Source organism: Schistocerca nitens, chromosome 5 (genome assembly GCF_023898315.1).
Source record: "Schistocerca nitens isolate TAMUIC-IGC-003100 chromosome 5, iqSchNite1.1, whole genome shotgun sequence".
NCBI classification, from domain to species: Eukaryota; Metazoa; Arthropoda; class Insecta; order Orthoptera; family Acrididae; genus Schistocerca; species Schistocerca nitens.
In genome coordinates, this window is record NC_064618.1 from 448,322,640 (window position 1) to 448,335,808 (window position 13,169).

Sequence of the window (13,169 nt, forward strand, 5' to 3'; positions counted from 1 at the left end):
GACAGCAATATTCTGAAAAACAGTTTGGATCTTTGTATTAAAGTGCATCAACTTTTGTTGCCATACAAAATTCACCACTTTCCATCCAGGTGGGTTTTCTTTGTTGTCTTTTATTCTTCTGTTTCTCTTCATTAGAAGAGCTTCTGCTTTTAGAAATTCTGTTAATTCTTTATTTTCATCAGATTCACTCGACTCTTGAGTCTGGCTTCCTCCAGAAGTGTACAGCCTAGGAGATTTACATTGTCATCTTTAGATGAATTCGGATCATTAAATTTTTCCTGAGGGACTTCAAATTCAACATGATCACTATGTAAATCACAAATAATTTCACATTGTGACTCAACACCACTTTTCTTTTAGATGGAATCCAAACTCTAAACCCATTCCTGTCATTAACATATCCAACAAGTCGTCCAAAAACTGCCTTATCATCAAACTTGGAACGGAATTGTTTGTTAATGTGAACATAGCAGCCTATGCTTACCTCCAAAAGATTTGGTGCTCATTGGTCCATTGACATCCGCGTGGATTAATTCACCAGTACTGGTAGAGCGTATTGTTCCTGTTTTGAATGCCAGCCTATGCATCTTTCCAACCGCACAGCCGTCACAAAATTCACTATTGGCATCTTCCACATTAATATTCATTCCTTTTAAAATATTCTTCACGTGTTGTTTATTTTGATGACCAAACCTTTCAGCCGGCCGCAGTGGCCGTGCGGTTCTGGCGCTGCAGTCCGGAACCGCGGGACTGCTACGGTCGCAGGTTCGAATCCTGCCTCGGGCATGGGTGTGTGTGATGTCCTTAGGTTAGTTAGGTTTAAGTAGTTCTAAGTTCTAGGGGACTTATGACCTAAGATGTTGAGTCCCATAGTGCTCAGAGCCATTTTGAACCAAACCTTTCATGGTACACTTGCAATGTTTCGGATGAAGTCATCAAGTTCACTTGATTCATTTTTCCATTTCTAACAACACACATGTTCAACACATAAAGTCCATTTTTCACATAACCTGTCATAACAATATTGCCATTGACTTGTTTTCGAACACAGACATTATTATAACTAAAATTAGTACTGTAGCCTCTGCAGGCAATGGCTCTCACAGAGAACAGATTAGCACTTGCATCAGGGACGTACAAAACAATTGTCCATTCTAACATTGTACCATTTATTGTTTCGTCGAATTTGGATGTAAACTGTTCCTTGAGCGTACCCACACATTTTGACATCTTGTTTTCCCAGTGAAATTACTTGAGGAGCATCAAATTCACTATACGAAACAAAATACTGTTCTTTGGGAGTTATATGATTTGTAGCGCCACTGCCGCAATACCATTTATTTGGGTCACTGTGATTACGGGTACACACACCCATGGCGTATGAAGTAAATGCAGCGTGTTCACTTTCTCGCTTCTTCTCTTTTCTCTTATTGCTGTCAAGAGTGTTCTGTGGACACTCTGCTGCCCAATGACCTAATTGTTTGCATATATTACACGGAAACTTCTATTTTAATTGTGACTTCGTCATCTTTACTTGCTGATTAGGCCTACTTGTTTGCCGTTTTCTTGTTTTAGAAACGACGAAAGCTGCCCTTCCATTAATGTCTTGTTCACGCAGTTCAATAGTACAGAGTTTTTCAATTAATAAATTCAAGCTTTGCTTTTCTGTCGGTATCGTATCCCAGAGATCCTTAAATTTATCGTAGTCTTTTTCCCAGTGTAGACAAAATTCGACCATTTAAGATTCTTTGAGATAGCGTACTTTCTTCATGTTTTGCTAATTCATCGTTCAGGTCCACAAATAACTTTTGCAGTTTGGCCACATGTGCACTAATATCTTCCGTTTCATCACGTTTAACACGGAAAAATGTTTCAATCAACATATTCAAACGCTGAGTACTGCTACGTTCAAATCGGGCGCGTAATTTGTCCAAGATTTCTTTAGCATTCTTGCACGTTAAGACGAGTTCTGCAACAGGTTTACTTAGTGCAATTGCTGTAAGGCTTGCTGCCTTTGCGTCGTCCTTGTGCCATTCCACATGCGTTTCTTTTTGTGCACTTGTCGCATCTTGCGGCAACTCTTACACGTTCACGCGTACCGTTAATAATATCTTCTAGTCCATATGAACACAGCACCATAGAAATATGCCATTTCCATTTGGCCCAGTCCTCAGGTCCTTCAAGCTTATCAATGCTGACCTTATAATCGCCGCTAGCAATCATGTTTCTTTACAGACATAGGCTTATTTCAAATATTGTTTTAATCAAACTATGTTTGCCCATAACCTGATGAAAAATATTATTTTAAAGGCAAGAAAACATTTTATTAACTTTATAATTACACCCAGTATACGAAAAAACACATTTACTGAAAAAAACACAGAAGTTATACAAAGGCAAAGAATAAAGATATTGACAGCAGAGTCATGGAGCAGCACATAAACATAGACCTCAAGGAATTTTTTTTCTTTTATTTTAACAGTCAAGTTGTGGGTAAACTGTACGACGTGGTGCCGCTCATCAGATGCACCTGCGTACATTACGTCTCGTTGCATAGTGATATTTTATGGCGTTGAAGTTCTCTGCAGTCGTCAGGTATTGTGAACGAGTGTTTCGTGTTGGCGTTGCATTAATAACATCAGTGCAGCACGTCTGAAAACACAAGATTCACAATAAAAGTGGACGTTCAGGAACACATCCACTGGCTGTGAAAATAATGTGCTGCAGCAAAATATTCCTCCGAATTCGACAATAATTATGGGCATTGTACCGTACTACTCTGATGGTACAGATAAAGCTACAACAATGCAGTGGATGAAAGCGGATATTTGGTTCCGGATACAAAGAAATGTCCCATTGGATAAAGTTGAACACAGCATGTATAAGGCGAAGTTAATGGAAGTGAAGTGCTGTACAAGCCAAAAACCCCACGGTATCAGGTCGACAAACTGGCTGACGCTAAAGGACTTAGTTTAATCAGCCTTCGTCCGTATCACGCTAATTTAAACCCGACTGAGAATAAGCTCAGTGAAGCTAAAATGCTGAAAGAAGAAGCCATTGGAAATGTTACACCACAGGTCTCGAGTTGTCAGCCATACCAAGAAAGTAGTTGAGGAGAGATGGATTCACAAACGACTATGACGAGTTCTGAGCAATACGTAACTTCTCTTGTTTCCACGTTAAAATATGCTTCTTTTGCCAAAACACACCATAGTTTAGAAATGTTTCTATCACTAACATTCCAATGCAATTTAAATTGCGATAGAATCATGAAATAGTGTGTTATTAAACTAGTAATGAAGGCACGTCAGGGCAACAACTTACGAAACAGCCCATTCTCAGAATAAAATAAACGTGGAACTTCTTCACTTATATTGTCACAAAACCCACAGCAATTCTCTTTTCACCAGCTATTGATGGTCCTTTAAAATTACATTATTGCACTGGAAAAAATCTGTAGTTGCTTGACTATCGCGGCGGATATTAAAGTTTCGGACAATAGTCATAACAGCAAAATATTCTGCTCTTTGTGTGCTATCATTTGCCAAAATCTTGTTTCGATACCGCGAACGGTTTATGAGATACGTGGGGTTTATGACTATTTCTTTCTGGCTATTTCGCTGGCACGTGCTTTCATGGTTCAAATGGCTCTGAGCACTATGGGACTTAACATCTATGGTCATCAGTCCCCTAGAACTTAGAACTACTTAAACCTAACTAACCTAAGGACATCACACAACACCCAGCCATCACGAGGCAGAGAAAATCCCTGACCCCGCCGGGAATCGAACCCGGGAACCCGGGCGTGGGAAGCGAGAACGCTACCGCACGACCACGAGATGCGGGCGTGCTTTCATGACGGAGTGGTTTACATACACTCAATTTTCTCGAGACTGCAGAGAGATCCCTCCAAGTTTAAACAATAATTCAATATGTTCTCTACATTATATGACCTAACATGCACGAAACAAATTCATAGTGGCCCTTAAGTTTCACTGCAAACTTGCAGTAGTTTACCTAAGATGGAAATATTACAACTACGAGCAATAACGAAATGCAACGCAGTTTATCATGAAGCTAACGAATTAACGTGTAAGATCTGCGACAATGCTGGCCGCTGTGGCCGAGCGGTTCTAGGTGCTTCAGTCCGGAACCGCGCTGTTGCTACGGTCGCAGGTTCGAATCCTCCCTCGGGCATGGATGTGTGTGATGTCCTTAGGTTAGTTAGGTTTAAGTGGTTCTAAGTTCTAGGGGACTGATGACCTCAGATGTTAAGTCCCATAGTGCTTAGAGCCATTTGAACCATTTGTGCAACATTCAGATGTTTTTATCCAATAGATTCTTTTAAATAGTTTGAGAAAGATTGCAGATCGGCCAGCTTGCGCGGCTTGCTGGTCATGCAGTCACCTGCTCACCCTGGCAACTACGCTTCCTCCCACTTGATTAGATTAGATTAGATTAGATTAATACTAATTCCATGGATCATGAATACGATATTTCGTAATGATGTGGAACGAGTCGAATTTTCCAATACATGACATAATAAGGTTAATTTAACAACATACGTAAGTTAATATAACAACTTTATTTTATTGTGTTTTTTTGTTTTTCTTTATTTTTTATTTTTACTTTTTAATTTTTTTTTAATATTTTTTTTCTTAATTTATATCTAAAAATTCCTCTATGGAGTAGAAGGAGTTGTCATTCAGAAATTCTTTTAATTTCTTCTTAAATACTTGTTGGTTATCTGTCAGACTTTTGATACTATTTGGTAAGTGACCAAAGACTTTAGTGCCAGTATAATTCACCCCTTTCTGTGCCAAAGTTAGATTTCATCTTGAATAGTGAAGATCATCCTTTCTCCTAGTATTGTAGTTATGCACACTGCTATTACTTTTGAATTGGGTTTGGTTGTTAATAACAAATTTCATAAGAGAGTATATATACTGAGAAGCTACTGTGAATATCCCTAGATCCTTAAATAAATGTCTGCAGGATGATCTTGGGTGGACTCCAGCTATTATTCTGATTACACGCTTTTGTGCAATAAATACTTTATTCCTCAGTGATGAATTACCCCAAAATATGATGCCATATGAAAGCAATGAGTGAAAATAGGCGTAGTAAGCTAATTTACTAAGATGTTTATCACCAAAATTTGCAATGACCCTTATTGCATAAGTAGCTGAACTCAAACGTTTCAGCAGATCATCAATGTGTTTCTTCCAATTTAATCTCTCATCAATGGACACACCTAAAAATTTGCAATATTCTACCTTAGCTATATGCTTCTGATTAAGGTCTATATTTATTAATGGCGTCATACCATTCACTGTACGGAACTGTATGTACTGTGTCTTATCAAAATTCAGTGAGAGTCCGTTTACAAGGAACCACTTAGTAATTTTCTGAAAGACAGTATTGACAATTTCATCAGTTAATTCTTGTTTGTCAGGTGTGATTACTATACTTGTATCATCAGCAAAGAGAACTAACTTTTCCTCTTCATGAATATAGAATGGCAAGTCATTAATATATAATAAGAACAACAAAGGACCCAAGACTGACCCTTGTGGAACCCCATTCTTGATAGTTCCCCAGTTTGAGGAATGTGCTGATCTTTGCATGTTACGAGAACTACTTATTTCTACTTTCTGCACTCTTCCAGTTAGGTACGAATTAAACCATTTGTGCACTGTCCCACTCATGCCACAATACTTGAGCTTGTCTAGCAGAATTTCATGATTTACACAATCAAAAGCCTTTGAGAGATCACAAAAAATCCCAATGGGTGGTGTTCGGTTATTCAGATCATTCAAAATTTGACTGGTGAAAGCATATATGGCATTTTCTGTTGAAAAACCTTTCTGGAAACCAAACTGACATTTTGTTAGTACTTCATTTTTACAGATATGTGAAGCTACTCTTGAATACATTACTTTCTCAAAAATTTTGGATAAAGCTGTTAGAAGGGAGATTGGATGGTAATTGTTGACATCAGATCTATCCCCCTTTTTATGCAAAGGTATAACAATAGCATATTTCAGTCTATCAGGGAAAATGCCCTGTTCCAGAGAGCTATTACACAGGTGGCTGAGAATCTTACTTATCTGTTGAGAACAAGCTTTTAGTATTTTGCTGGAAATGCCATCAATTCCATGTGAGTTTTTGCTTTTAAGCAAGTTTATTATTTTCCTAATTTCAGAGGGAGAAGTGGGTGAGATTTCAATTGTATCAAATTGCATAGGTATGGCCTCTTCCATTAACAGCCTAGCATCTTCTAATGAACGCCTGGATCCTACTATATCCACAACATTTAGAAAATGATTATTAAAAATATTTTCAACTTCTGACTTTTTGTTCGTAAAGTTTTCATTCAATTTGATGGTAATACTGTCTTCCTCTGCTCTTGGTTGACCTGTTTCTCTTTTAATAATATTCCAAATTGTTTTAATTTTATTATCAGAGTTGCTGATTTCAGACATGATACACATACTCCTGGATTTTTTAATAACTTTTCTTAATATAATACAGTAGTTTTTATAATTTTTGATAGTTTCTGGGTCACTACTCTTTCTTGCTGTCAGATACATTTCCCTAACCGGTTACAAGATATTTTTATACCCTTAGTAAGCCATGGTTTGTTACAAGGTTTCTTACGAGTATATTTAACTATTTTCTTGGGGAAGCAGTTTTCAAACGCATTTACAAAAATGTCATGAAATAAATTATATTTTAAATTGGCATCAGGTTCACGGTACACCTCATCCCAGTCTAACTGCTGTAGGCTTTCCCTGAAATTTGCAATTGTTAAATCGTTGACTGAACGTACTACTTTGGAGGACTGTTGAGCATTGCTGAATGGAGCTATGTCATATATTATAACTAGCAGTGCACCATGATCAGAAAGACCATTCTCAACAGGCTGAGCATTTATCTGGTTAAACTTATCTTGGTCTATAAAGAAGTTATCTAGCAGTGAGCTGCTATCCTTTACCACCCGAGTAGGAAAATCAATAACGGGTGTCAAATTGAAAGAACCGAGTAATACTTCAAGGTCATTTTTCCTATTACCCTCTTTCAGAGAATCTACATTGAAGTCCCCACAAATAATAATTTGCTTCCCCCTGTCTGACAGATAGCACAACAAGGAGTCCAAATTTTTCAGAAATAGATGAAAATTTCCTGATGAGGACCTATATACAGTTACAATTATAAATGTGTCTTTATTTAATTTAAGCTCACAGGCACATGCTTCTATATGTTTCTCTACACAAAACTTTTTTGTTTCTATACTTTTTGCACAATGATAACTTTTGACATATATGGCAACTCCTCCTTTCTCCATATTTTCTCTCATTACATGTGCAGAGAGCTTATATCCACTTACATTTACCTTATCCATATCAGTAACAATGTGATGCTCAGACAGGCATAGTATATCTATTTCATTCTCAGCTTCTAAATCTTCTAAACAAACCAGAAGCTCATCTACTTTATTCTTTAAACTCCAAATATTTTGATGAAATATACTTACATTATTTTTAATTATACTTTTATGAGAACCTTTCCTTATTCTAACATTTGCAGTACTCTCCTGTCTGAGTTTCTCATTGTGCTTAGGCCTAGTTCCTATACCAGTGGTCACACAGTGTTCAGAGAGGCAGATTATGTCAACTGGGTTGGGTGACTTTAATTCATCAATGCAATTACCTAGGACTGAGATACAACTTGGTGGAGATAAAATTTCTGGCGATTGGTGAAAATTTATAATTGATAGCTGTGATTGTTGATCCAATGTGCTAGAATTGTGCTGTTTAATTTCTTTCCTAAACTGAAGATTTGTTTCAATCCTGACCTCTCGTAGAACTTGACATCTTTCTATCTTACCTATCCTAAAAAAGGTGCTGCTCCAATACCTGTAACCACTGGTATTTTACCATTCATGGCAGTGCCTCCCCCCCTTAAATTTCCTGCTATTACCCCAGCCAGTTTCCCCTTCCCTTTCCTGTTGAGATGTAGGCCATGCCTGGTATAGTCCCACCTACTGAGATAATCAACAGGAACCACACCAATATGAGCCCCCGCACCCGACCCAAGCAGCCGTTCCAACTCCAAATTAACTCTCCCAACAGAAGAGTTCAAATGAGGCCGGTCATGGCGTCTCAGGACAGATACAAATTCAACATTGGTGTGTCTCGATGCCGACACAATCTTTACCAGGTCACACTCTATACTGTACCCAGGATCTCTGTCGATGCTGTTCCCTGGCCCTCCCACAATAACCACGGTGTCTTCCCTGGTGAATCCTTTACAGAGTGAACCTAAATCCTCTGTCACCTGATCCAGACTAGCACTTGGTTTGAAAAAATTTGTGACCTGGTATTCTGGTCCTAATTCCTCCTGCAGAAGTTGGCCTACACCTCTGGCATGAGAACTGCCTAACAACAAAACTTTCTTCCTTTTCGATGACTTTCCTACATTCTTTTTCAATTTCCTATTGAAAGTTTGTTGTGTCCTGTCTACACCTACCTCTGCTTGAGGCTCATCAGTTTCTAACTGAAGCAACAGGTCAAACTTATTTTTGACATTCACCACAAAACTGTCAGACTTAGTTCTAGGCCTGTTCCTTCTGCTACCTGTTGCCACTTCCCACCTCTCTTTGCCCTTCTCCCTCCTTAACCTGTCCAGATCTTCCCTAGCCTGATCTAGCTCAGCCTGAAGGGCAGCAATTTTCCCCTCCTGTTCCACTATCTTCCTATCTCTGCTGCAAATCCTACATAACCACTGATGAGCCTGATCCACCTTCCCAACACCCACGCCACTGCAATCCCCCCAGTGAAAAAAACTACTACATCCATCACACCAAACCCCAGAACTAACAATTCTACGGCAAGTCAGGCACTTCTCACTCGTGGCAAAAATAATACTTTAGCTAGAATAAATCAATTAAATTACCGAAAATCAAAAAAGACGTTACAAGAATTAAGCCTATTCACAAATGTATATAAGCAAGTTTCTGACTTAAAATTCCGCTGTTTTTCTGAGATCTGTATTAAAACAATGAAGGTATACGCTATTTATTATATATTTCACTCGATTGAATGAAAAAAAGGACAATTAAACGAGGTACTTTAACTTTGATTCTCCAAAAACGTTACGAGAATTAGGCCTATAAACAAATGTATATAGGCAAGTTTCTGATATAAGGTTACGCTGTTTTTCTGAAATCTGTATTAAAACAATGAAGTTACACGCTATGTACGGTAGTTTACTTATTTGTTACCAAGAAACTAGTTAAATTACCGTGAAACAATAAACAAACACGTTTACAAAATTTAAGCCTAAGCGCGACTTCGCGAAGTTACGATCTTTTCGTGTTTTCTGAAAAAATACGCAAAGAAAAGTCAAACCTTTAATGGCAAGATTAAACGATACACTAATGCACGTATTTAATTTGTTGTCGGCGTTAAACTAAATTATATTCCTGTCTAAATCACTTAACTTTCTGGAAATGGTTTCTGGCGTCACTTACTCGGCGGCCATCTTGGTTTCCAGTATGTTCCGCACTGAACTGTCAAAAGTCGCAACTAATTTTACATGCACTATAGTAGGTTGCATTGATATCATTAATTTACCTCTAATTTTTTTGTAGTTGTTGATAATGCAGTCCATCCACTAAATCTTGATGATTAGCACATAAATATTTAAAATGCGTTGCAGGATGAAAGAAATTACTGCCTCTTCTTATGATTGCAGGCAAAAGGCATGCTTATGAACAAATCTTGGAATACTTTGGCGTAATAAATAAAAATATTCTTGTGGCTATGCTGATTTTTAATATATATATTATCTTGCAGTTTTATACAAACATACCATTTACTACACAAATTGTACACAAGAGTAAAAATTACACGTCCCTTTTATGTGAGGTCTTAAACATAAGTGCTCTCAAGCGAGACTGAAACAAAGTATGTTAAAAAAATTGAATATTCTCCAGACATTGTTCTTCTGTTACAACTTACAAAGACAATTTTAAAAGCATATCTTCGCTGTCTTTTGAGGCAATGTACAAATTTCTTATTACTAAAGAGGAAAAGAAATCATCATACAAATTAATAACGAAAAAAATAAAAGGATATGATGTTGGGAGCTGGTTGTTTAGGTATTACACATATGGCAGATCAGTTTTCTCGAGTCTGGTGATACATACCTCTACCCAAATCCAAAGAAGAATAAACACGCAGTTCCCATTGTGGTGGTGCACCATCTTGTTGGAAAACAGTAGTTGTTTGTAAGTCAGTCAGTTGTGGTGCTACATATTCGGTCAGAAGTTCTAGGTAAACATCTGCAGTAATGGTTGATTTATTGAAAAAAATGGACCAATTATTTGGTTGCACATGATTCCACACCACACATTCACTTTTGGACTATCCCGGTTAGCCGGCCGGTGTGGCCGTGCGGTTCTAGGTGCTTCAGTCTGGAACCACGTGACCGCTACGGTCGCAGGTTCGAATCCTGCCCCGGGCATGGATGTGTGTGATGTCCTTAGGTTAGTTAGGTTTAAGTAGTTCTAAGTTCTAGGGGACTGATGACCACAGATGTTAAGTCCCATAGTGCTCAGAGCCATCTATCCCAGTTAAGCTCTCTAGTCACATGGGCGTGTTCAGATCCCCAGATTCTCACACTGCGTCTGTTTAACGTCCCAGAAACATGAAAAGTTGCCTCGTCACTGAAACAATTTCGCTTGAGGAACGCTTCATCCTCCGAAAGGCGTTGTAGCATGCTGAGTGCAAACTCTGTCCGTTTTGGCTTCTCATTTGCCTAAAGTGTCTGTAACAGTTGCATACACACGTTAGTTCTTGTGGAGGACCTTATGCATAGTTGAACGTGGTAATTGCAACTGTCTGGCAACAGTGCAGATGGACTGTGTAGGTGAACGAGTGAAGACTTTTAAAACGTGATCGATGTTTTCCTCGGATGCTCCTGGTCGCTCACTCCTCCCTTTATCCAACACTGTCCCTGTCTCCATAAATTTTTGCGCCATGCACGGATTGGAGGGCGCGATGATGGATCTCTTCCATACTTCGTTCTAAAGTTTCGTTGAGTCTGAACATCCGATTTTGTGTCATTAAATCAGGACATATATTGTGCCTTCTCTTGATGAATTGCCATTTTGTAGAGGTTCGGTTCCTTCCATCAACAGAGTATCTGAAACACAAAATTTTAGCATATATAAAAACTTTAGTAAACAGTGATTACAATGAAAGAAATTTTGTTAAAATATTTCAGCAACTGCCATTGTAATAAAATTTTCCAGTTGTAAAGGGACTTTATGGACACCCTGTGTGTGTGTATGTATGTGTGTGTATAATCATATGCACTTGTAGAATAAAAGTTAAATGTTGAAGCAAAAGACCTCGGAACTGAACCACATTTCATAAAATTAACAGAATATACAGTGCATACACTGTTACATACTTAAACATTCTTCATTTATGTACTTCTTCTGAAAGGCATTTATCATGTTATTCAGATGACTATTTCACTGCTTAAGGCTAAAGTTTGGCTCCTGAAGAAATTTTTGTGCATATAAGAATATTCTGCCCTGTGCTACTTGTTATGTTAAAAGAGTTTTCTTTATTTTCTGAATTGCTGCTCCAGTAAATAACAATAATTTGTGGGCATCGAAATGAAAACGCTCTGAACATATTGTACTGTACTTGAAGGGTGTGTTGTATTTCGTAAAACCTTGATCCACAACTTTTTCCTAGCACTGATTTCGTTAGACTATAAATTGTGAATATAAAAGTGAGAGTCATCACTATACAGACACACGGAGTATGGAGGGGATGAGGTCTGCACATGCATGGCAGTAGAGTGTGAGCAAACAAACTCCGCATCGCTGAACTATGTTGCTGTGGACAACAATCATGTTCATTTACCTACAGTACATCGTGTTGTACGTTCAAATCTACGAGGGGAACTAACAAATTTTAAAACCAATTTCGATCGATCATCTACATGAAAGGAATCGTACTTCACATCTTGATCACATTGTGTCCACTGCTTAACAGATATAGCCCATGTGACATCAGAAGGCGAGAATAGCTGACACAGCTTTGCAAAGACGTCAGGTACAGTTTTATCTTAAAATGGCTATTGCCTAATAACAAGGGCATCGAAACTGGTTGCAGTTTGGACTGTGTTATAAGTAAAAATGTGATACATAACCAAATTAACTTCAAACATAAACTGCATGTATACATGACAACTGCCTCTAACCCATAGAATTTTTTAAAAAAGTGTGTGCGAGTGTGTTTGACTGTAGTTGAGTGTAAATCACTCTGCATTAAAAAAATTGCTGGTAGCAAAGATTGCAAGAGACTGTCTTGTAAATGTTCAGTATGTTGTCATACTTTTCGCTGTTAACGAGCACTATGAGTCTAAAATGACTCATTCTACGTAACTGTGAGAGGCTGCATTTATGATACATTGAACAAGCAAGCAATTTACCATTTGTGTCGATAACGTCGAGTGAATGCTAACTGATAACGTCGAAAACCACCAATATCTCGACAGGTCATCTCCCCATCATTTTAAGGCATTTTCCAAAACGTGCTTTGAAAGTAACAGGGGTTTACTCGTAGAACTATTGGAATATTTCCAGAATTTATCTGCCTGAATTCTCGTGAGTTATTGGAGCATAAAACACACTAGGAGAAACTTTACTTCTTTATGTTGAACATTATATAGTCTGCATACTTCATAGAATACAAGCTTCTAATGAATAAAGGTTACAAAGTTCCATATGCAATTAATATGTTGACAAATACATTTTTTAAACCACGAGTCTTGAAACCAAAGTCTCTATCGCAATAGCGTCATCTGTGTCCAAACCATCTGCCTGCAAATTTACGGTGATAGGTTCATGATGTATATTCCATCTTCACCTCTCTATCAAAGTCTTTTTCCTGAATCTTTTCAGCATGGTGCACACGGTGTGCCCATGCTGGAGGGGGATGTTGTTTATTGCTTCATGCACAAGCAGTACAGTGGCTGTTATCTTCAATGCTTTTTTCCTTACCTCATTGCCTTTAACTTATGCCCAAATTAATTTCATCAGGTTATACTGACAGTGATATGTGGGTACGTGGCAAACTGTGTGA

At 38.1% G+C, this 13,169-nt stretch overlaps 1 protein-coding gene across 1 annotated transcript; it reads right to left on the bottom strand.

The window, feature by feature from the left end:
- Positions 1-876: 876 nt before the first annotated feature.
- Positions 877-2,223, bottom strand: LOC126260519 (uncharacterized). The gene is made up of 5 exons (XM_049957850.1): positions 2,100-2,223; positions 1,763-1,969; positions 1,552-1,707; positions 1,253-1,473; positions 877-1,203 (listed from the first exon to the last, which is right to left on the bottom strand). The coding sequence occupies exons 1-5, from the start codon at positions 2,221-2,223 to the stop codon at positions 877-879; spliced, it is 1,035 nt and encodes a 344-aa protein (XP_049813807.1).
- Positions 2,224-13,169: the final 10,946 nt, after the last annotated feature.

What these genes read in the sequence shown, in the direction of transcription:
- LOC126260519 (XM_049957850.1), bottom strand. Translation starts at nt 2,223, where the DNA reads ATGATTGCTAGCGGCGATTATAAGGTCAGCATTGATAAGCTTGAAGGA. An exon ending in ATTAGCAAAACATGAAGAAA is followed by an intron (nt 1,708 to 1,762) that starts GTACGCTATCTC and finishes ACTGGGAAAAAG; the next exon opens with ACTACGATAAATTTAAGGAT. An exon ending in AACAAGAAAACGGCAAACAA is followed by an intron (nt 1,474 to 1,551) that starts GTAGGCCTAATC and finishes GCAAACAATTAG; the next exon opens with GTCATTGGGCAGCAGAGTGT.